A 26473-nucleotide genomic window follows, 5' to 3' on the forward strand; every position below is an offset into this window, starting at 1 on the left:
GAGAAAGTAAATGGAGAAAACAAAAGAAAATGAAGAGGTACTTAAATTTTCATCACATATCAGTATTATCATATGATTATAATTAGATCAAGACTCAACATCGATATGATCCGTACCGTTGAAAAATGCACAATATTTTTATATTTAGTTTGTTTAATATACTTCATCCATTCTCAAATGTTTTTTTATTAGGAATATTCTATCTTAAAGAGAGAGAAATTTAATTAATATTTTTAAGACATATTTAGAAAACAAACAATATCCACGTGAGATTTTATTAGATTCGTCTTAACGTATACTTTTTTAAGAAAATATTTATTAGGCTGAAGTAATGTAAACAAATATTTATTGCTATTTAATTTAATGAGTCATGTATAGTCTCACTACTAATAAATAAAAGATAATATTCGGAAATCCGAACCACTCTTGATGATATTTTAGTGTAGAAGCGGCCTAATTTTTTATTTTTAATAATTTTCGCAAATCATGTACTTAAATATATATTTAGAATTATACTATTTTTTGAGATATTGTCTTACATTAAGATGAACTTAAAACAATAAACTTATATTCTTATAATTTGTATTAGTTAGATTATTGATGAACTTATATATAAGATATGTCTCATAGTGAGACAGGCCTAGAGCTGTTCATTGGGTCATCGATCGGATTAATTTTGAGTCTTGTGTCCAAATTAAATTTTACATAATATTAAGTTAATTTTAAAGTCAGGTTAAGTTGAGTTCGATTACAAAATTGCATAAATATTAAGTCGTCGGATCTATTTTAAACATTTATAGAGACAGCTTTATACAATAATTTTTCTATAATTTTTGTAATTTGTCAACTTGATACTTCTATTAGTTTTTCATATTTGTTTCGATTTTTCATTTATTATTTTCGTATAATATTTAAGGATCACACATCACCGTAAAAATAGGGCTAAAATACAAGTACACAGCTAAGATCAGTTGGTTATGCTGATATGATAGGATCTAATGCGTAATCGTACAAGGATAAATATATCATGCTAATAGCTTTGAGTTAATTGATTACATAGCGGCGGGCTCATAATTTTATTTATGAGTTCTTAAAATTGACTTAATTATTGGACGAAAACAAAAAGTTGGAAAGTCATGACATTTTTATAAAGATAATCAACACTTTTAAGGACTTTTTTTTTAGTTCAATACTTCCTCCGCACATTTAATTTTTTACGCAATTTAATATAATGTGTTATTTTGATTATTTATATATTGAACTATACACGTCTAAAAATAAAAAAAAAATTAATATTACGAAAATATCTAATTAGACGAATCAAATAAGATTTCACTTACCTATTGTTTTCTAACACATTAGTAGCAATATATAAAATAAAGTTGACCGATAAATAATGTCAAAAATTATAATGTAGCGAGTATTTCAAAATGAAATAAGTATAATTTATATTTTATAATGGACCCTGGTTTCTAAACATTGCCAAAATCTTTATATACGTCTACATAAAGTTGTCATGCATACTATCACCTAGAACCTTTGTCGCGAATGGAATATGTCTCATTCCTTTTATTCACACTTTGTTTGACATCATTTTAATATGAAAGTATGCAGAAAAATTTAGCTTGAAAAAATATATTTATATTTGGTTTAACTGTTATTAATTAATAAAAGCCACATTGTCGAATTCCAAAAAAAATAAAAGTAATATAAAATAATAACCATATTGTCTTAAATATGCACTTGTCTATATTTACGTACCATAATCATCTTAATTTATGAAGATGTATATATAATTAGGGCTTAAGGGTTACACTAACTATTTAGTATTCACTATTTAATTAAATTGGACACGTTGAATCAGCTAAACTAAATTAAATAGCCCCTATATCTCAAAAATAAATTTTACTTTATTCATATGAATTTATTATTTTAATCGATTAAGATCAAATCCTTAGAAAATACTTTATAATATTCAATCAAGCCTTTCAAATAAAACTATTCTATAACTTTTTTAGTTGCAAAATTTTATTAGCTAATTTAAATGATGACATTTACACACTGATTATTCTAACTATTAATTTAGACAAGTTTAAGACAGTGATACAATATAAGTCTCTTCATACACAAAATTAATTAAGCATAATTAATTAAAGCCATCAATATCATATCATTTCATATAAATATTAACGCTAAAATCACTTTCAATTCCACCTCAATGGACTACAAATATCGACAATATTCCCTATTAATTTTATATATTTTATGAGAAAAAAAAAAAGAAATATTATAATTTAATTATTAGCTAGGGGACCATATTTGCACATAGTTTTGTTGTTAAAGTAGGGCAAGGTATCTCAACGTAACAACATGATCATGTGATCTTCATCCAACTCTATGCATGAGTCGTTTTCTTTTCCTTTCCTTTTTATAGGTTTTTTCCCTTTTCAAGTCCCCTTTACTTTTTTCAATATATACTAATAAAGATATTTGATAAAAGGTTGTAGCTTATAGTTGGTAACTGATTGACGTGGCTAACATAAACAATTAATTTTACTAATTAGTTTTATTAGCTGAATTTGAATAAGATTTTAAATCCGCTGTTCAGAACAACTTGCTCAAAAATAGCTTAGCTAATATATAATAATAAATTGTTTCAACAAACTAATTTACTAAACACTGGAAGTTAGATGGCCGGTTTGACCACTCAATTCTCTATTTATACCTAAATACGCTAAAATTGTTCTATTATACTAAAGACCCATTGTTTGAAATAAAATAAATTCATTAATAAAATAATCATACTATATTGACTTCTAATTATCAATAAATAATTGATTAAAATGTGATCAAGCGGCACTTTAAATTAATTACAAAGTGTAATTAAAATCAATTATTCAACAACGCAAAGATATTTATCTGTCAGAATATATGTATATTTAGTTTATTCTTAATATTTTATTACCTTAGTTATCTTGTAATATTAGGGTAATATTCTTTTCCTAGAATAGTTGTTTCCTTAGTTAACTCATAATCAGTTGTATAAATTAGGGCTGTATCATTCATTCAAAGTAATATACAAAACAATATTCATTGACCCTAAATTCCGCTTTCTTAAATTCTTCATGGTATCAGAGCCAAAGGTGTTTTCCGGGACCGGCAACACCGTTAGTTATTATCATTTACCTTAAACTACCCCACCTGAAACAATGGCAGAAACCGATTCAAATCAACTCATAACCATAGAACAGATGGAACATATGTTCAAACTGTTTCAACAAATGCACAAATCAAACACAACCCTTGAAACTATATCACCAGGAATTAAAATTGGCCGAAAAACTAAACTACTAGAATTACACAACTTGGTGTAAAATGATGCAGATAGCTTTAGAATGCAGGGGACGTCTCAGCCACATCATAGACGATCCTCCTAGCATCACGGACCCCAATTACAGAACATGGAAGCAGAAGGACTCGATAGTTCTATCATGGATTATCTCAAATATCGACACCGACCTCATAAACTAGTTCTTAGACTACACAATTGCAAGGGACTTATGGAGAGGGATTGAAGTCCTACTGAGCAGTGGAAGGGACGAACTCCAGATCTTTGATCTGAGTTCACAAGCCAACAGTTTAAAACAGAATCAAAACCCTTTGAAGGTCTTCTATGGAAAACTTACCACAATCTGGAAAGAAATGGACCGACGGCAACCGAATCCAATGATACATGCTGAAGGTATCACAATCTTCAACACTTTCATTCAAAAGCAACGATTATTCCAGTTTTTGGCCGGGATCACGATACTTTTGACAAAGAAAAAAGAGATTTGTTAAATCAAGACCCACTCCCAACAGTTGAAATGGCCTATGCTACAATTAGTTGTGAAATCTCAAGGCGTGGGATTATGAACCACACTTCATCACCGGGAAAAATTCCCTCAGAAATAGGGAATGGGTTGACCTTTAAACGCCTGTCAGATGTCTCATTCCGGTGTGATATGGAGGACAAAACTCACCTAAGATGTAGTCACTGTGGAGGAAGCCGTCACACAAAGGAGGGATGTTTCAAATTAATCGGCTTCCCTGAGTGGTGGGAGGAACACCGGCAAAGGAAAGCTGCCACCAAGGTTCAGTCAACTAGAACCGGCGGCAAGGCTCACTTGGTCACCGGCGTTCTTCCTTCCACCAGCAAACCAACCCACTACGCAGAGACAAAAGAAGACATTAATGGCGTCGAAGGTGAAACAGAACACAGAAAAGGAGACGGACCAGAAGAGAGAGAAAAGGGGAAGGGTCTAGAAACAACACAGCCCTCAAAACACTCCCAATCCCGCCCATTTATACCACAACACTCTCACAACCCTAAGCCCATAAATAACCACCGACCCATTTATAAATCCACCCATAATCTCACAAAACCCAAAACCTCATGTGACACCCATTAACTTGGTCTCTTATGTAAACCTTATTTTTCATCCCGATGGATATTTGATTGCGGGGCCACCGATACTATGACTTTTGACTCTTGTGATCTTTTATCCACTAATCCAAAAACTCGCACCTACATTCAAACGGCTAATGGAGAGTGTGTGAGTATTGATCAAGCTGGGCTCGTTACCATTTCTCCCTCTCTCAAAATTAACAATTGTCTTTTAATTCCTAGCTTATCTCATAAGTTATTGTCTATTAGCCAGTTGACTCGGGAATTATATTGTACTGTGCTTATGTCTTCTTCTGGTTGTGTTGTGCAGGATGCTCAGACAGGGAGCATTATTGGTCATGGTACTGATTGAGATGGTTTGTACTATGTGGACAAGGCGATTCAAACGAGTCACACTTTGCTTACCCATGGGTTCTCTGATCAATAGTTATGGACTTGGCATCGACGTCTAGGACATCCATCATTAGGGTATCTGAAACGTCTTTTTCCGTCATTAACTAAAAGTAATGTAGTCTTGGATTGTTAAGCTTGTGTCCTTGCGAAAAGTCACAAAAATTCTTACTCTCCTAGTTCTAATCATAGCAGTGAACCTTTTGTTTTGATACATTCTGACGTTTGTGGCCCTGCTCCTGAGTTTAGTAAACAAAGTTATTCATATTTTGTTTCATTTATTGATGATTGTACTGGAATGTATTGTATATATTTCTTGAAACACAAATTTGAGGTTTTTGATGTTTTTTTCAAGTTCTATAATATGATTGTCACACAATTTAAAGCTAAACCTCAAATACTTCGATCCGACAATAGGGGGGAATACATGAACCAACACATGGAAAATTTCTTTACCTCCCATGGCCTCATTCACCAAACTTTTTGTCCCCACACACCACAACATAACGGCATAGCTGAACGGAAAAATCGTACTCTCCTTGAAATAGGTCGAGCCCTTATGTTTGAAGCCCATGTCCCATCTTATTTTTGGCCCGAAGCTATTGCCTCTGCCACCTACCTCACAAACAGACTACCCTCCAAAACTCTTAAGTTCAGAACCCCCCTCGAAGTCCTTCGTATCCACACTACTGTTCCCTCTTTCCACTCCTTACCCCTTTGGATCTTTGGGTGTGTTATGTATGTCCATTTACCCAAACTTGCTCGGAATAAACTAGAACCCCGGGCTGTTAAGTGTATCTTTATGGGCTATGGTACTAATCAAAAGGGAAATCGCTGCTTTGATCTGACTCAGAATAAGTTGTATACCACAATGGATTGTGACTTCTTTGAGCATTCCTATTTTTACTCCCAGCTTCGTCCTCAGAGGGAGACTACATGTGATGACTTGAGCTGGCTTACACACTCAGTAACTAATGATCTGAACGCCGAAGAGCAAGTAGGTAATTCCACAGACATTGCTACGGAAAACATATTATTACTTTCTCCTCAGGCCTCCCCTACCTTGTCTGAAGAATCTAATGATCAAGAAGTTGTCTGTGAGCCGCAAGAGGTATTAACTGAGCCTGAACCTCAAACTAATGATGATATATCTGGTATTGTTAATTCACCCTGCAGATATGGATTACCTCTAAGGAGCAAAAGAGGTGTTCCACCAAGAAGGTATGATCCAGAATTCGAATCACAGAGATCTCGATATCCTATTAACCGAGAGTTGAGTAACTTGGCACAGACAGCTGTAGCATTCCAAGCCAGTCTATACTCAAGTTCCCTGCCTCGGAGTATTGAAGAAGTCCTCCGAAACCCAAGGTGGAAAGAAGCAATGGAAGATGAGATCTCGGCTTTAAAAAAAAATAGCACATGGGACAAGTGTATGCTACCTAAAGGAAAAGAACCAGTAGGTTGCAAATGGGTTTTTACAATAAAGTATCATGCAAACGGAACTATTGAGAGATATAAAGTTCGCCTTGTGGCAAAGGGGTATACACAGACTTACGGGATTGATTACTCCGAAACCTTCTCTCCAGTTGCCAAGATAGACACCATTAGGGTCATATTCTTCATAGCTGCTAATAAAGATTGGCCCCTCTACCAGTTCGATGTAAAGAACGCATTCCTATATGGCGAGATCGAAGAAGAGGTGTATATGCATGCTCCACCCGGTTTTTCAGATGAATTCGCTCCAGGAGAAGGATGTAGACTTAAAAGAGCGTTGTATGGCTTGAAACAGTCTCCAAGAGCTTGGTTTGGTAGGTTTACCACAACAATGAAAAATTTGGGTATGAACAGAGTCATTCCGACCATACTCTGTTCCTGAAGAAAGGGGATGGTCAGATCACATGTCTAATCATCTAAGTAGATGATATGGTAATAACTGGGAATAATGAAAGGGAGATAAAGGAGCTTAAGAGGAAATTATTCATGGAGTTCGAGATGAAGGATTTAGGGAACTTAAAATACTTCCTTGGTATAGAAGTTTTTCGGTCCAAGAAGGGAATCTTCATCAATCAAAAGAAATATGTCTTAGATATGTTAGCAGAGGTAGGTATGCTTGACTGCAAACTAGTAGAAACACCAATTGTTGCTAATCATAAACTCCAGACAACACCTGGAGAAGAACCAGCTGACAAGGAGAAGTATCAGAAACTGGTGGGCAAACTGATCTATCTATCTCACACTAGACCCGACATATCATATGCAGTTGGGGTTGTGAGTCGATTCATGCACTTACCACAAACTCCACATATAGAAGCAGTGGTAAGAATCTTGAGATACTTGAAAGGCACGAGTGATAAAGGAGTCTTCTTTGGAAAAAACCATCACCTTGACCTCGTAGCTTACACAGATGCTGACTGGGCAGGCGATCGAGACAGTAGAAAATCTACATCTGGATACTTCACTCTTGTAGGGGGTAACTTGGTTACTTGGAGGAGTAAGAAACAAAATATAATATATAGACCTTTAAAAATTATTATACATCATTCATTGGTCATTATGATCAATCAACTATTAAATATATGTAGTACCAAATAGAAAAAATATAGGAGTACTTCACAAAACAATAATAATTAATGATAATAAAATAAGTTCATCTATATAAAGCAATATAAACCATATATGTTAAACCCACATAAAATAAAATATTTTTTCTTAGAATAACTTAATAATATACTTATAGGCTACTAAAATAATCTATGCTTTGTCTTTCCTTAACATACCTTTTGTTTTGATTCCTTTGGTGGGTTTTGGGCAAAAATGGAACCTTTAGATGCATATAGAGACTAGAGTCATATCTTTTCCCCACAAAATCAAAGTATCAATAAAGTGGAAATAAGATGAGTTAGGACAAGAAAAAGGTTGTCCAAGTTATTAGCTTTAAATGGAGCATGCACACATCATAGGAATGATTCACTTTGAGTGCATCCAAATTCCAAAACATAGGCACCATATTTTCATTATATTCCAATCTCCTCTTTGATTTCTTCATATTGTTAATAACTCCTTTTTTTAAATTGATGAAACTAAACGAGTGAAACTAAACTAATTTAATTAGATGAAACTAAAAAAAATTTATGTAGGCCTTAGATTTGTATGAAGTCTTAGATTATCTTACCAAAATGTCATTTATGAATTAACAATATATTGTGTGCAAAAAATATCAACTATAAATATAATGAAACTGATTAAGGAAATATTACTTTATTTATAACTCTTTTATTACAAGTACATAGTTAAAGGGCTATCATAAAATATTTTTATTCTTCCAACAAATAAAATAGAAATAACAAACTTATCTATATTTGTTAAAGGAGTAAGAATTACATGTTGAAATGGGTTAATATCAAAACAAATAAAGAAAGAGAATTCACATGAATGACAAGTAAAACTGATCTATCTATTTGTTCATCTTATCCTCCATTTCCTTTTAATAGGTATAATTAAGCTCTTGCATAGATAGAAGTGTAAATATTAAAAATGTAAATATTAAAAAGAAACATATTGGCCCTAGTATTACTTTTAATGAGCGCTCTTCACACGACATATATTGCTTATCAAAATCTAATTTAATTTAATTATGAAGTAATTAAGATAATCACTAGGAGGTAATTGTCTCTATCCGTACCAGCAAGACAGAAATAGCATACTTTACTCGATTGAACCTTCTTTCTTCTTGTTTAGCAAACTAAAAATATGTTGGGAGACAAGTCCATGTATGTATTATTGCCTACTAATTGCCCATTAATAACCCTCCAAGAAATCAAACATGATAATTAAATAAATTTAAGGGTTATGATATACTTTTTATATAGTTATTAGATCACGTATGATAAATATTAATTATATTATCTGAAAGAATATTAAATCAAAAACAGATATCAAATTACATATCCATCGGTGTAAATTAATGCTTAATGTTATATATGCATTTAATTCTTTATCCTTTAAAAAAAAATTTATAAATCTCGGTAAGAAATATAATTTTTAAAATTTAATTTTAGAAAGAAGATAAACAAAAGCATAACTATTAAAAAGTTATCAAGAGATGTACTTACCTTCTATTACCTTTTTGTTTATTATTATTTTTTTATTAGATGGTAGGCTAGATAAATCCAACAGGCAAAAAGAAATATAATCAAAATCTTGCTATAAAAATAGTAAAAATTGAATTCTTGTCATAAAGATAAAAATAAGACTTTAACTATATATTAGGTTAACCCATATTTCTCTTCTTATTTAGTTCAAATAATTAATTAAAGGTGATATAATGTTATTTTGTTACAACCTTATAAATATATGGTGTATATGATATTTTAAGTAGTTCTCTAAAGTGTTTTGTGATTGTTCTCTTAAACAAGAGATTTGTACCCTTTGATTCATATTATATTTTATAAATAATTGATGACTTGGACACTTGAGTAAGAGTTATAAAGGCTCCTAACATGGCATCCCTTTAAGTGGGCATATGAAATTAAAAGTAAATTAATAAGAGATACAAACGTCAATGATTTAATATGAAAAATTACAATCCACTTTCTTTCATGATCTACGAAATTTTTTTGATAATGCGCCAGCTATCTTATAATGTTAGTCAAAAATCAAATTAATATGATTCAAATTTCATTTCAATTAAGAAATCCTAGGCTAAACTTTTAGCAGATTTACACATGTGTTATGGTCGAAATTAATATATTTTAAAACGGATTAAAATTATAGGGTTGGATATATTAGAATTTCTATTAATATTAAATTTGATGACAATTAAGTCGATTCAGTCTATATATATATATATATATATATATATATATATATATATATATATATATATATATATATATATATATATATATATATATATATATATATTGAGAGAAATACATGGTTATTAGGTTTATCCTATACTAGAGGGTATGAAAATTGCCACTTCTTGAACATTAGGTTTATAACAATTACCACTTCATGAACATAGTATATTACTCCTATTATCTTAGACTTACCAATTTCAAATACATCATCAAAATTCTAATAACTAGACTCAATCTGATCTAAAATCAATTAATTGACTCATTTTTAAGTTACAACTTAACTTCTTTTTATTAGTATTTAGAATTTAGGTGAATGTTTTAGTGATTAAAATTTTATAACAGTAAAGAAAAAATAGTAATAAATTTTTATCAGTGAGAAATTAAACACCAAATCAACCGTTTTGACAAGTCCATTCGAAAAAATATACTAGTAGTATTAAAAAAAAAACATTAAAAAACTTACATAGTTGCTCCATCATGCAGGAAATATATATTGATGTGGATGATCTGTTAACATGTTCCAACATGTCCACCCCCAAAACAAGGAAGGAGTGAGGCTGTCACAGCATGACCTAACCACAGCTACCAATAAATCAAACATGGAGTTTTTTAATCACAATTCTTAAAACATCGCCCCGTTAATGAAATTACAATTTTGTCTCTGGATTTAAAATTTCTTACATATACTCTAATCTCACTAAATAACACCTTTATTACACTTAAAAAACAAAGTTACAACATAAAATTTTTGAAGCAAAAGCTAAGGAATTCAATCTGCAAATAAATAATCGAGGTAATTTTTATTCGAACCGTATTATTTTTTTAAAAAAAAAAAAAAGCAAAAAAAAAAGTGAATCGCACACGACTTGACCGCGGGTCAGTCACACGAAACTCGCGACTCACCCAATTATTTTTTTTTCCTTTTTTTTACAATAATATACTTAATATTATTATTATTATTATTATTATTATTATTATTATTATTAGTTTTTATTATTATTATTATTATTATTATTATTATTATTATTATTATTATTATTATTATTATTATTGTGCTTGTTATTATTATTATTATTATTATTATTATTATTATTATTATTATTAACTTTTATTTTTCCTTTGAATATTATTTTTATTATTTTTGTTGGTGATGTTGTTGTTATTATTGTTATTGTTAGTAAATTTTTCTTTAATGTTATTTTTAAATATTATTTTTGTTATTATTATTATTATTATTATTATTATTATTATTATTATTATTATTATTATTGTTTTTGTTATTATTATTATTATTGTTATTTTTATTATTATTGTTATTATTATTGTTATTATTATGATGATTATTGTTAATTTAGAAAATTAATTTCAATAATAGTAATTAATATTTTGTTAAATTATATTTGTTGATAATGAATAGTTTAATATGTTAATTAATTATTGTCTTTTGTTTATGTGGTTAATTTAACGTAACGTTTGATTATTTTTATTTATTATTAATAGTTAATTAAATTATTGAAATTGTAGTAAATGGTTGGTAGTCAAGGGAAAGGAAAGGGTTTTTTTAGATACTTGTTGAGCGGGAATAGTTCTAGGCCTACCCTACTCAGAGGGGACCCTCATGAGAGGGGGGTAACGGGTTCTGCTAGGAGGGCTAGGCGGGAAGAGGCTGCCAGGCACAGTGAGGCCCAACAGTCGAGTACGCTGCACCATGTGCGCACTCGGTTTGATGACCAAGCTAGCGTGCAGAGTAGTTAGGGGGTTTCTAGTGATGATGATGATGTTGATTACCAAGGCGCTTGTTGGTCGCCCAGTGGATTGGACTGTTGTCCGCGGGGTTGACGGTAAATTTACACGTGCCGCCCGTAGTTCTGCAGGCGCATCTGAGCATGCCGAACGTAGTCACGTTGATGATGAGCCGTCACGGGGGAGCAGGCACTCACAGTCTGCTGGAACGGACTGGTTGGTCACATCGCCCCAGCCCGGGTGACCTACAGATACGCGCTTGATACCCAGCTATGGCGGGCACATAGCTAAAGCTATTTTAGACGGCTCTGAGCGTACGCCTCCGGTTCTGGAGTGTCGTAGTAGAAAGAAGCCGTTGGAGGCGATCATCGGACTGCGGGATATGTCTGATGCGCTTTATGATGTTCTACCTGCCACTCCCCTCGGCCGGCTACCCTATATTATGCACCAGCACATTGACTGTGCTTTGATAACGGCCTTCGTGGAGAGGTGGCAACCGAATACGAACACCTTCCACATGCCATGGGGGAGATGACGATTATGTTGCACGACGTGCAACGCATATTGGGCATAGGTATTGAAGGTTCGCTGCCGGCTGAACCTGCTGAGGGGGAGTGAAAGGGCACTATTGCCGGTCTGTTTGGGGAGCCCATGTCCGAGCTAAGACGGAAAGGGATATTCGCCAGCGGTGGCATCAACGTTGCTAAAGTTATGCAGTTGTGCCACCAGTCCCAGGCTATGGAGAACCAGTGTAGACCCAGCGGTGGCATTAACTATTAATAATAAATAAAAATAATCAAACATTACGTTAAATTAACCACATGAACAAAAGACAATAATTAATTAACATATTAAACTACTCATTATCAACAAATATAATTTAACAACAACAATATTTAACTAATCATTATCAACAAATATAAAACAAATATAATTTAAAAAAATATTAATTATTATTATTGTAATTAATTTTCTAAATTAACAATAATAATAATAATAATAACAATAATATTAAAAATAACAATAATAATAATCATAATAATAATAACAAAAAAAATAATAATAATCATAACACTAATAACAAAAACAATATTTAAAAATGACATTAAAGAAAAATTTAATAATAATAACAATAATAACAACAACATCACCAACAAAAATAATAAAAATAATATTTAAAGGAAAAATAAAAAGTTAATAATAATAATAATAATAATAATAATAATAATAATAACAATCACAATAATAATAATAATAATAATAATAATAATAATAATAATAATAATAATAATAATAATAATAATAATAATAATAATAATAACACTAATAACAAAAACAATATTTAAAAATAACATTAAAGAAAAATAATAATAATAATAATAATAATAATAATAATAATAATAATAATAATAATAATAATAATCACAATAATAAATTAAAAACAATAACAATAATAATATCAATATTTAAAAAAAATTAAAAACAATAATAATAATAACATCAACAATAATAATAATAATAATAATAATAATAATAATAATAATAATAATAATAATAATAATAATAATAATAACAATAATAATAATAATAATAATAATAATAATAATAATAATAATAATAATAATAATAATAATAATAATAATATCAAGTATATTATTTTTAAAAAAGGAAAAGAAAATAATTGGGTGAGTTGCGGGTTTCGTGTGACTGACCCGCGGCGGAGTCGTGTGTGACTAACTTTTTTTTAATAAATAATACGATTCGAATAAAAATTACCTCGATTATTTGTTTGCGGATTGAATTTCTTAGCTTTTGCTCTAAAAATTTTATGTTGTAATTTTGTTTTTTAAGTGTGATAAAGGTGTTATTTAGTGAGGTTAAAGTATATGTAAGAAATTTTAAGTTCAGGGACAAAATCGTAATTTTATTAGAGGAGTAGTGATAAAATAAAAAGGGTAGCGATGAATAATAATACTTTTTAATACTTGTTTGATAAAATAATTCAAGCTAGCCAAGGATAGATCATGTAGGCAGCTTCACTTCTTCCTTTCCTGAGCAATCTTTTGACCTAAATTCATTAAATCATCTGTGTACACCCTCTGTCCCCTTATATATGTATATTAAGAAAATGGTAAGGATACGTAAATGGTGTATATGTATAAGACTGAAAATAAAGAAAAAAATTTGTGAATAAAAATAAAAAAAAGTATTGATCGATAAGAATATTATTCAAAATAGAAATATTATAATATATGATATTAAGGAACAAAACAAAACAAAAAAAATATTGGCAAATTCATAATAAGAGGAGGAGTATATTAAAAAAATGTTGATTGGAAACAGCATATGTTGTTGAAAAGTGAAAATCCATGGGATTTAAGTGTAGAGTGTTTAAAATATAATATGTAATCCTTTGAACTTAATTACATAATACGTCTACTACTACAATAGGTAGGTAGCTACAAAAAAATGATAGGACATGGAACCAACATATATATATATAACAAAAACAAATAAAAAAAGAAAAAACACCATCATATAAACATGAACTTTGCTTTAAAAGTCGAAAAGAGGAATCCAGAAAAGTTTAAATAATAACACAGTTGAAGAAGCCAAACAAATAAAGAATTTCAAACAAATTAGTGGCAATAAATTAAATGGGATTTCATTGAAAATCTATTCAATTTATCAGAAAATAGAATGAGTTTGAGGAGGTTTTGGCAAATAAGATATCTTTCTATAGATGAATCAGAAGACTCAATAATAAACAGAGAAAAATATTTTTTTATTATAAAGTAAACTGATAGTTGTTAGGGTTTTGTTTAGCAAAATACTTGTATTAAGTGATTAATAATTAGTTAAGTTGATTTTTTCAATTATATTTATTTTTTCGGTCATAATAAAATCCCTACATATACACAAAAACGTGTATTTATTTTGACTATAAAACATGTTTTCCAAACGAATTGTGTTTTAGAATATATATATATATATATATATAAATATTATACTTTAGTCTCTAGGTCCTATTTATTTTAGGTCTTTTTAAAATTTGAACTAAAAGAATAAATAATTAAACTTAAGCAAAATTAATATAATTAATACTATAAGTTAATATTAAGATATAGTTGTGAATTGGCTAAAAAAAAAAAGGTATAGTTGTGAATTGGACGCCTTGTATATATTTAGAAAGTACCGTGTGTTGAGAAATGAGAATTGAGATATTGGATGTAGTAGACTTAGTAGTCAGTGATAATAAGTGATGAGCACAAATTAAATGTCTTTATTAATATTGGGTTGTTGTAAAAGCAATCTTCTTCCTACTCCCTTTTATTAACTCTTGTACTTTTGGATCATTCTTTCATCAGTGCACGGACATTCTTTTTTTCAGTAATAAATACATCTTTTACATTATATATATATTGCTTATATGAAGTACATCTCTTCTTTCCTAAATAATCTTTATATTGTGGCAATGCAATGAGTGAAAAATAAAAAGAAACTACAATAAATATTAAAATAAAAACATTGTAGTTAAAGATAATGGAGGGAGTAACTTTTTGTTTCATAGGAGTATTAAATTTTGTTTTAAAATTGGTTGTATCTGATCTAATATTATATTTAATATTTTCCGGTCATAAAAAGTACAACTAGATTAAGGGGGAGATCGAGGATGACACATTATACTTTTACCATAGGAGATGAGGAGGAAACATGCAAGCAAATTAAACCTTCAACTCGAGAGAACATGCAAACAAAACCAAATGCAAGATGATACAAGGCTATACAAGTATACTAATAACACAAACCAAATAGAAAAGAAACAATCTTATAGTCAAAAATTAATAATAAACAAGACATAGATGAATATGACATTAAAAAAATATTTTCTCGATCCGTTCATTACACTTGTTATATTTTCGTATTTAACAATTTTAAATTACTTGCTATATTAATATTTTCAGCAAAAAATAACTATATTAATATCTATGTTGCCCTTGATTTTTTCCTTACTCACACCTCATTAACTTTTACACTTATTTTTTTTATAGGTTATAATAGTCTTTTTAACACAAAAATACAATGTTCTTAGTTGTTGTGCAAAAGTGTTATATAACGGGTAAAATAAAATGGAAGTAATGGGAAATGAAAAGAGAATAAAAGAGTATATAGTTATTTATGAAGATGATGGAACAAAGTAGGTGACAATGTAGGTATAAATGTAAAAGAGGATGAGAACCATTAATTGTCTTTGGATTCCAATAGGCTAAAGGCTACACTGTAGTTGGCAATGGTTAATGCAATTTGCTCACCAAGGTGTGTTCACTGTTCATAAGTAGAGTGGTCCTTAAAGCAACTTAGCTTCACCTAGATAGTGCTGTGCCTAGGCTGTGCATGCAAATTTCAGATGACAGTGATTAATTAAAACCCAATCTTTAAACTTTAAAACCTTTTTATTATATCGCCTTTTTTTTTAATAAAATTATTAAAATGTTTTTAAATTTATTTTTAATTATAAAATCAACCATTATTATTACTAAACTAAATTTATTAATAATAATAAAAATAAAATAAAAAATATTAATTTTGGAAAAGAAAACAATTTTTTAAAATCGGAAAATAAACCTAATCACACGTTTTGTGTTGAAATTTAATACATAATCACTCTTTTGGCCAAAACTTTTGATAAGAAAATCAAATTACTGCAATATTTGCAGCATTAGAACCTAGACTTCAAAATTTTTCCAATGATATATTATATGCCCAATTCCGATAACCGAGCGAGAAATGACAATCGTTTAAAGTTTGTTTGTGCTGAAATTTGATATATGTTCAATCTTTTAGGCATAACTTTTTATAGAAAAATTGTATTGATGTATGGTTTACGGCATTAGAAACTAGACTTATAGAGCTTTCCAACGACATATTATATGCCCAATTCTGACAATTGAGCGAGAAATGACAATCGTTTAAAGTTTGCAAGGATTTTTAACATCTAGTCGCGCGCGACTGAACCGCGGTATGGTCGCGTGAAATGCGCGACCGGACCGCGGTATAGTCTCGTAAAACGCGAGACTCTATAGTTGTCCGGTCGCGCGTTTTTCGCGACCATACCGCGGTCCGGTCGCACACGACTAAATGTAAGAAATCACTGTAAATTTTATACGGTCGTCATTTCTTACTCAATTGTCAAAATTAGGCATATAATATGTCGTTGGAAAGCTTCTGATGTCTAGTTTCTAATGCCACAAATCTTGCATTAATACAATTTTTCTATAGAAAGTTATACCAAAAAAATTGAACATGTATCAAATTTCAACACAAACAAACTTTAAACGATCGTCATTTCTCGCTCGGTTATCGGAATTGAGCATATAATATATCATTGGAAAGATCTTAAAGTCTAGGTTCTAATGAACCAAACATTGAAATTATATGATTTTTCTTTTTAAAGTTATAGCCAAAAGAGTGAACATGCATCAAATTTTAACACAATATATTGATGCCACAAACATATTAATGCTCATTTTTGTTGGCCATTGTAATTCCATTTTAGTGTTAGCTTGTTTTATCAATGAGTGTTTGGAGAGAGTTTTTAGAGAGTTGTTAGAAATTAACGGTTTGAAAAGTAACAAGGGGCAATCTTGAAAGTTTAATATATAAGGGTGGCGATAAAAATAAAAAGGGTTGCGAACTGTAATAATACTCTAATTAAATAAGCAAGATTCAAATACTCTCTTCTATTGAAATCTTTGGGAACACCAAATATTTTATCTTTCATCTAATTAGTCTTAATTACTATGGTGCAAATTTTAAGGAACGACGTTTTTCTATCTAATTTAGTTAGTCTTTATTAGCATAGTGTAAATTCAACGGAACGACGTTTTTCTATCTTCATCTGATTAGTCTTCATTAAGATGGTGCAAATTTAAAAGGAAGCGAGAAGTGATAAACAAGAGAGATCCCTTCTAAATTTGAAAATTTTATTATAATTAAAACTAAAATAAATAAAAGATAAAAAAATTTAGGGTTTTCAAGGATTACAAGAAAAAAAGAGTTCTTAAATATTTGAGTCATTATATAATGTAAACAGAGTATTTGACTTTTTTTATGACTTCTTGTATGTATTTCGTTGTTTTGACATTTCAATGAGACGTATCATGTCAATTTCATATTAATAGAAATTCATCTTTAGATGTGTTTTTTTTCCAAAGTTCTCATTGAAGTAGAGACGTAACCAGAATTCTAGTGACAAAAACTTTATCACCGTTATCATTTTTTGACACCGTATGCCAAACAAGGTGTAGAGAGACATCTTGTTCTTCATAAGCTCCTCGTTCATGTGGATCATACAGTTATTATTTGACACTATACAATCAAATCTAACATGTACTCTTCAAAATCTATTAAAAATAGAGCACATTAAGCCCTAATGACAATACCATGAACAAATTCAAATGCACATAAACCCCAAATTGAGAATATAGAACCAAAAATTAAGAGATTACAAAGGCCAGTAATCCTCCCAAACCAAAGAACTAATGAGATCACTCTTATGTTCATGCCCAAGTTGTTCGAACCGACTTCTCCATTCACTCTCGGCATGAACAACGAACTCATTTTTCTTCTGATAAAAAACGTCGAACTCAGTGCACACCGAACTTTGTATCGCTGCAAGAGCAGATCTCCGTTCAATGTACTGAACCCAATACATACGATCAACTTTCAAAGCAAGCTCTACTTTTTCACCCATCTTAGCCGTCCAATGATCTTCTAACAACACCAATCTATCTCTTCTAAACTTTTCCGATTCTGCAATGAATTGTGACCATCGGATGCTTGCGTATTTCTGTAACACATGCTTGATATCATGCTCGTAGTTCCGAAACCACGCCAAGAAAGTAGACGTGTTTTCTGTTAAGAGTTTGTCGAATCCCCCATTTAGTACATCCGTGGTTTTTCCGTTTTCTGCTTTAGAGATGAGCATTTCTTGAAGGGAGGCTCGGCAATGCACCAACAAGTACTTTAGGATACTCATCGCAGAGTTTCTTGCTTGTGTTTGCTCGTCAGATAAGAGACTGATAAGATTAATGCACAAAGAGCAGTAAAGATCGGTATTTACATTGCCCGAATGGAAAATGATGTCTTTATGAGCGTGTATTAGTTCCAAGACGATGTTCATATTCACCCTTCTTTCGTCTTGTAAAATGAGAGGATTTTCTCGAATGGTTGGTAGGGACGGAAGAAAGCAATACAGTATCATCCGATTGGTGCATTTGAGGATAATATCAAATGGCTTGCTTCCTCTCAAAACAGATAGTAGGCCCGTCCAAGGAAGAGACGATTCCTCTATTTTACAGTCTTTCTTTGCTGAATGCAGCATCGATAAACAGAATTCTAGCACTCTATTCACAGCAGAAGGCTGAGGAAAAACACCCAAATAAACACGATCAATGATCAGATTGCAAAATGATCCCAAATTCGACCACAATTTATTCTTATCCAAAATTTGTTCATTTTTCTCATCACCATATAATAACCGCCTTTCCAAGTAACTCATAACTCTACCGAGGCAGAGTGCCTGGAACGTTAGAGCGGATTCAGAATCCAAATACAAAGGAACACTACCCAAAACGTCTTCCATTATTTCAACTGCATTAGTGTGCTCAATCATAATAACAGACAGGACTTCTGCTATAAGATCCAAGATAGTTGTTGCTCCGACTGAAGTTGTTTCACCACTATGCCGAGAATTGTCGATTTCAAGCAGTAGATGAGAGGTTGTTTGAAAACCCGAATCTTCACTAGAAGTCGTTTGAGAATCAGACGTTGTAGAAGGGAGTTCATTACCTTCAATATCGAGTATAGAATAATTGGTGGAAGTTGGAACATTAAGTTCTTTGGTTAGCTTGAAAGCCATGTATGCCCTGGAGGAACAAAAGAAGTGTAAGGTTGAGTATAATAGAAGCAAATGCTCAAAATAAACCTGAAGTATGAACATAGTGTCAAAGAATCAATTCAACCAAAAGCTTAAGCTGATGATTGAGGCCCTATGATATGTTATATACTTTGACAAGCCCCCTCACACGAGAGCCTTTGGACTAGAAGTGTGAATGCAGCACAGACCCACCTCATACTTGGCGTTAAGTATTTCACTTTAAATGAAGGGTGGTTGAGATTCAAACCCATGACCGCTTGTCACGCTGGCTCTGATATCATGTCAAGTAACCAATTCAACCAAAAGCTTATGTTGATGGTTGAGATCCGGAATATGTTATATAACACATAGAAGAGAACAAGAATAGATATACCTCACTATAGAGAAGTAAAGATCAACACAAATTTCAAGAAATTCTGTTCTCGCGCACATTTTAGAGAAAGAGGGTGACATTTTAGCCGAATTAGCCATAAGTTTCAAAACTGAAGTGGCGTCAACAGCAGAGGCTTCCCAGCCAAGAAGGGATGTGTCATGCATCTTGTTCTTTGAACATTCTTCGGCTAATTCTTCAATAATATCTGTGTCTCCCTCTAGAAGATCTACAGCAGAAGTTTCAGAGGGATTTACAGATTGCCCAGCAATCTTTGGTTGAACTCTTAGTTGATCAAATACAGATTTCACCATTGAAACTACAGAATCCAAAAGGCCAGCAAATCTCAAGTTACCGAAGTCTTCACTGTTGAGCATCAATGCTTCAAAGTCCAAAACTCCAACTTCGGGTAACTTTGGATATATAGGCTTGCCAAATATCAAACAGAAAAGAGTGTAATATATGTCAAGAAAATCACGGAAACTTGGAAGTACACGAGCCAGAGCTTGATAGCCCTCAGCATTCTCGAATTTAAGAGCAAATGTAGCGGATGATGTGAGACATAAACCGAGAAAGGTAATGATCCATATCATACTCGTAGGAGTAACAGACTCATCAAGAAAATATGTGACGAGTTTCGATGAGACTAATGTATGCCATTGCTCAAGCAACTCCTCTGAACATATAGTCACTTGCAAATCGATGAGCGTCTCAAGGAGAATATTTCTCACCGTGACACGCTTACTCTTTGTCTCCCTCGTGACTTGATGCGGTTTCATTACTTCAGGGGGATTAAAAGTTCTAAGCACGAATTTCGTAACACTTTCCAACTCGGAGCCCAGGAACTTGTGCTCTAAGATGATTGCGAGTAGGGTGATTAATTTCTCTAAGACAAGTACTTCAAAATCATCCCTATGTAGACCAGCAAGCAAATGATGGACGATGTTTCTTTCACGCAGAACGGTGAGGTTATGATCCTTGTACATGTACACAGAGATCAAATTCTCTAAGAAGTTCAGTATTTTAAGCTGGATGGAAACAGGCAGACTCAACCAGAGTGTCCAGTCCAGTAAAACATGCTCCACTATATCAGCATCAGATAGTGCACCCGAGAAAGATGAAACTGTTACAGAATTAGCTAATGGTCGAAACTCATGACTAGAAGTTTCTCCGTCTTTGGAGAAACAATGTAGATTTTCATCATATTCTGTAGGAGAAAGATTGTCATGATTGATTGTATATGGTTCCGGAGAAGTGATCAAAGGCATCACTTCTTCAGTTCGAGAAGTAGTTTGGCTATCACTTGGTTTCAATGGATCCTCGGAAACAGCAATCTTGAAGAGAATATCAAGACATTGATCGTCAAATAAGGATATTTTCCTTTGAAGGAATAGTGACAGCAACTGATAACCATGGCAAGCTTTCATATGTTGAACAGCATGAGAATGTCGATGAAGAGTGGATGCAAGTAACGTCAAGGCTATATGAAGCATGTTACTTGTTTCAGCATTTTCAATAAGAGCTAAGATAGTAGCTATCCCAGTAACCGGGCTGATGACATTTCCAATTATACATCTTCTACAAATGGATACATCACCATACAGATGCCCAAAGCATGGCATGCCTGAAATAGATGCAATCAAGAAACATTTGAGAAAATAAAGAGTTAAACTACCGGCCTGTTTGGTAGGTGGTAATATACGGTAGTAATGGGAATGAAAACTAGAGTAAGTTTGGTTGAAAATTTTCTTGGCTACCTTGATGGCCATGCTTGTCCAACTTCAATCATCTCATTTTCTTCATAAAATTCATTCCCGTGCATTACCATTGGGAGAGGTGTTAAATGGAAATTTGTAAACAAAAAATTTTTGATCAAACTTTCATGGTCCCATGGAAATGACATGTAACTTTTGATGAAATTTTATACTATAGATCATTCCCACTACCACCATTTAGTACCATTAACCAAACAGGCCGTAAATGAAATTAAAAGAATCTCAAGAACTTCATCAAAAAATAAATAACAAATTTACAAGTTGTTCCTTGATCGCTTGGAGGAGCAACAACCAACTCCGGATCAACAAGATTGAGCAAGGCCAAAGTCTGCGTTGTTTGCATAGCTTCTATTCGTGCAGCATTGAATGCACAAAGAAGTTTTTTTCCGCAAAGTTCTAACCACAGTTTATCTAGAATCCCCAAATTCCTAATCATCCCCGAGTAATCTTCCTCTCGTCTCTTAAGTTGTCCAGAAGTTTCTAACATTTGGATTGCAGAATCAGAACTTGAGTCCAATACGCTGACATTAAATTCAGAATTATTTGAGCCTTGACGTAAAACTTTGCATCCACAAACAAGTATGTACATGAAGTAGATTAATTCAGAAGAGAGCGGTTCAATGAAAAGATAGCAACTTCGGAGTCTCCATTTTAAGTCGCTCACCCTTGCATAATTAGCAGGTGTCCCAATGGTTATCTGCAATCCCATCTCAACACGCTTCGGAGTGTATGCAAGTTCACTAGCATCAATCAGCTTCCCATTAAGATATGTGTATACAACACAAGAAAATTTCTCGGCAGCAACAGAATCTTTCCTACTCTGGACTATGGCAAGATGGTACCATTCATCTTCTTCAAGTTCCAGACTAGAGCAGGACAGTAGAGAAGTATTGTTTATTACAAGAGTCAGCTGGCCATCCTCTTGCAGATACAGTTCTTCGCTAAATGTATTCTCACTATTCGTTGAACCAACAGAAAACAACCTCAGTTTCGTCACCCCTCGATGTTCTGTTTGCAGTGACTTTAATCCCATAGACTGAAACCAGCAAATAAAAGAGTAACCGCCATCAGGTGGCCATGCCGTCTCCCCAAGTGACGTTGTTATACAAGCATGCCCTATTTTGCTCATGTCAAATTCTAAACAAGGTGCGGAAGAAGCCCTTTCGGAGGCCAAATGCTCCAAGAATATCAATCTTCCCAATATGTTAATAAGATTATGGCTTGTTTTTATGAGTCTCATTTGATTAACATAATCAATAAGTAACTGAAGTTCTGGAGGCAACAACCTGCGACCGGATGTTGAAAAGGCATTACATTTGACGGAATTAAATCACACAATGGGTAGAAAAATAAATGATTCTCATAATATACTCTGTACAAGTAAAAAATAGCAGAAGTTCACTTATCAAAAAAACAAGAATAAACCATCTCTAGCTATAGACTCAAGCATCTCAAAATTCTAAAAATTTTAACTTGAACTGTGCATATTTCTTCTAACTTCTAAGGAATAGCACCCATAAAATGGATGTGAATAGTCAACTGGAAACTGATCAGTTGACTACCCTATTACATTATGCACACTTTTTGGTTACACGGTAGACCGAGGGAGAGGGGGGGCTAGGTGAGATTCAATCCCAGGACTTTGTCTGGAAAAGGCGGTACTTGCTCTAACCGAGGCATGACCCAATTCTCACATGATGCAAACTTAAAAGTACCAAGTTTGAGTTCAAAATTTGACTTTTGTACAGCGATTATCTAGAAAACTTGCTTCCCAATCTATGATAATGTGATATTGCGAGCTAATGTATCAACTTTCATATGTAAAGCCAAGAACCAAATCCTGTCAAGATACTCGGGCAAGCATACAAGGTCAAACAGAAAGGATGTAGGTAAAAACTAAGAAGATGAGAATCTCAATCAAGCAGCCTGGTGCAGTGGTGCTCGGTCAAGCATGCTGTGAGCGGTGTGTTCTTACTGTATGTTACAGTGTTAGTGTTTGGTCAAGCAACTAAGGTGCTTAAACTAGCACCTGAGATCGGGGGAAATCGAAAAGGGTTTATCGAGGGGTGTTGAACTTGGAGTCGTAAAGAAGCTCAATAGGAATGTGAAGGTCACAATTGCGAAGGAAAAATGGATAAGGTTATGAAGAAAACCACAATGAAGAAGAGGATGTGAGTCAAGAACAAGGATCCAAAGAAGGAGTGCACTCCAAATGCGCTTGTTGTTAAAAGGGGGAGTTCCCCATTGATGACAGGGATAATATCATGATGGACAAGGATGATGATGAGAAAGGTGAATGGGTGTATGACTTGAGCATTCATTTCACACTTGTGCGATTAGGAAGATATTCACAAGTTGAGAACTTGTGATAATGAGAGAATGACCAATTGAATAGAGAGAAGATTCAGGTTAAGGTCATTAGAGAGGTGCCTTTAGAACTTGTGTTGATGTAGTCTTGAGGGTGTCTACAGGAGCATGGCGCTCTCAAGGGATTTTAAGAGAAGCAACACTGAGTATGTGTTTGAATGTGAAGGAAGCCAACAATAAGTGAAGGATGTTGTGAGGTTTTTTAAGTCACCAAGGAGCGTGATATTTAAGGAGGTAGCGGTGAGGACCGTCAATATGAAGGTTGATTAGTAGGCTAGGGAGGAACAGAGAATTGGTATAAATGGAGAGATGGTAAAGTCAAGAACAAAATCCCATCAAGATGTTTGGGCAAGCATTGGGGCATCGAGCATACAAGATTAAAAACACTGGAAGAAGGTAGAATTTTGGAAAATGAGGTGCTCGGTCGAGCAAATGAGGTGCTAGAACTAGAACTTGACATTTATGGTAATCAGAGGAGGGTTTTGTTGAAAAGCTTAAATTTTTTAAGGGCCTTTAAAAGGTCATATTGGAGAATAAACCAAAAATGTTGCCTTCAAGTGACCTTACACTCTAAAGGAGTGAAAATTCAGAAAACCACCATTTGAGAGGGACTAAGCTTCAACTTTTCAAGTTTTCTTAAAGAGACTTAGAAGAATGATTTCTTCACTGATGAAAGTTTGTGAATGAACTCCATAGAAGACCTAGTGAGCTAGTTAGAGTTTGCTATTGAGGAGAGGAGTGTGAGCCACATAAAAAGGGCTAGCTAGAATGTACTTACTCTCATAGTATTTCTATTGATGTCATTAGTAGAAAAGTTTTAATCGAGGAGGGGTAACTAAGCTCCTCATAATTTGTGTGATTGTAGTTGATACTTTGTTACTACTATTGTTGCATGTATTGATTGTTGTAGTTCTAATTCCTTATAATCCTAATTTTTCCCAATTCATAACATCAGACATCACAAGATTAATGCTAAACAAGAAACTAATCATTTATTTTTCTTTACAAATATCATTCCCTTCCATTACCAATTGGAAAAATGGTAAATGAAAATTGTTAATAAAACACATGATTGGCAATGAGAACTTCATCACCATAGGAATAACACCATTTGTGGAAATTAACACTAAAACTCGTTCTCATTTCCGCTTTTTAATACCACTAACAAAACGAGAGTTACGACTATGTTCCTTTAATAAACCCAATAAGAAATATGTTATCAATGAACATTACCTACTTTGTTCTTAGCACTTAAAGTAGTTTAACATCATCATCAGTTGCTCACCACTATGAACACTATGAAACAATCAAACCAACATAACCTCAAGCAACAAAATTAATCAACAAGGAGCCAAACAATCCCTTAAAAGAACTAACTAATTCAATTCACAGCCAACATTTTAAACAAAATCTTAATCTTAAATCAATACAATTAGTCTATAAAATCAAGGGTTTCTTCCAATTAAAAAAAATCAAATTAAGCAACTTTACCTAAAAGGAAAATAATCAATAGAAGATACTGTTTCTGTTCTTGTCGTTGGTACAACTTCAAGTTCATTCTGTTTAGATAATAGAGACAAAAGGGGGTTAATTGTTGTAGCTGATGAAGTCGCAGAAAGTACAACCTTTTCTTTGATATCTTTGAGCAGTGTTCCTACCCAGGACTCCATTGTTGAAATTGGATTAATTGTTTAATGGGTATGAATTTTTTGCAGATTCTAAAGGTTGATGATGAAGAATCAGTAAAGAAATTGAGTGGCATGATCATGGAGTTTAATAGAATGATAAAAGGGTTTCGATACTTCTTCCACGGCAAAGACTACAACGTGTTAACAACACTTCAATTTTCTTTTCTTGCGCAAATTCAGGAGTAACTCAATATAATTTGCATAGTTTGACATTTGGTTATTGGAGTAACTTGTTTATGGTCATTGAATCCAAGACTTGAAAAGTGGTATTTTGGTTGTATGTTTATAGAATAATTTTAATAATAGTTTTGAATTTTTTTTCTTGAAATATAGATTTCATGTTATTTTTCAAATTGAAAAAATCAAAGTATTAATGTCTACTTCATGTTGATAAATTTTGGCCCTTTTAACTTAAGAGTCAGACAACTAATATGATTAAAATTTTGTGGATATTGATATTTTGATGATTGTAATTAAAAAATATATATTAAGGCTCTAATTCACAAAAAGCCTAAACTTAAATATGTAATTTGCAAATAATTGCTAAAAATAGTAAATTGATTTTCATTTAAATTTTAAAAAACATAAAAAATTTACCAAAACTAGAAAAAAAAAGGTGTGTTTATGGCTCTTACGAATTGCACTTGTTCACTTTAAACCGTTAGAAATATTTTTTTAATTTTAATGATTTTATGTATGTAAACTTTAGTTCGCTACTTGAAGAGTTACGTTCATAAAATTACTTTAAATTTGTATGGTATTTTCTAATGCTTTTTTTTTTTAAGAATTGATTCAACATTTGGTCTCACTTTAATTTAAATATACATAGCATCGTAATTATCGTCATCATCATATTCAATGTTTTTGGTTCATATAAACTACAATAATTAAT

At 32.3% G+C, this 26473-nt stretch overlaps 1 protein-coding gene across 1 annotated transcript; it reads right to left on the reverse strand.

Annotated features, from left to right (window-relative positions):
• Nucleotides 1-17477: 17477 nt before the first annotated feature.
• On the reverse strand, nt 17478-25821 carry LOC130798547 (protein SPIRRIG-like). The gene is made up of 4 exons (XM_057661585.1): nt 25385-25821; nt 21785-22812; nt 19755-21375; nt 17478-19370 (listed from the first exon to the last, which is right to left on the reverse strand). The coding sequence occupies exons 1-4, from the start codon at nt 25561-25563 to the stop codon at nt 17948-17950; spliced, it is 4251 nt and encodes a 1416-aa protein (XP_057517568.1). The 5' UTR covers nt 25564-25821; the 3' UTR covers nt 17478-17947.
• Nucleotides 25822-26473: the final 652 nt, after the last annotated feature.

This window comes from Amaranthus tricolor, chromosome 13 (assembly GCF_026212465.1).
Source record: "Amaranthus tricolor cultivar Red isolate AtriRed21 chromosome 13, ASM2621246v1, whole genome shotgun sequence".
In the NCBI taxonomy this organism is placed as follows: domain Eukaryota; kingdom Viridiplantae; phylum Streptophyta; class Magnoliopsida; order Caryophyllales; family Amaranthaceae; genus Amaranthus; species Amaranthus tricolor.

Coding starts and splice junctions, on each gene's coding strand:
- LOC130798547 (XM_057661585.1), bottom strand. CDS start 25,563: ATGGAGTCCTGGGTAGGAACACTGCTCAAAGATATCAAAGAAAAGGTT. Junction 22,813..25,384: donor ATTGATTATTTTCCTTTTAG/GTAAAGTTGCTT, acceptor ATCCGGTCGCAG/GTTGTTGCCTCCAGAACTTC. Junction 21,376..21,784: donor AAGCGATCAAGGAACAACTT/GTAAATTTGTTA, acceptor CATCTATTTCAG/GCATGCCATGCTTTGGGCAT.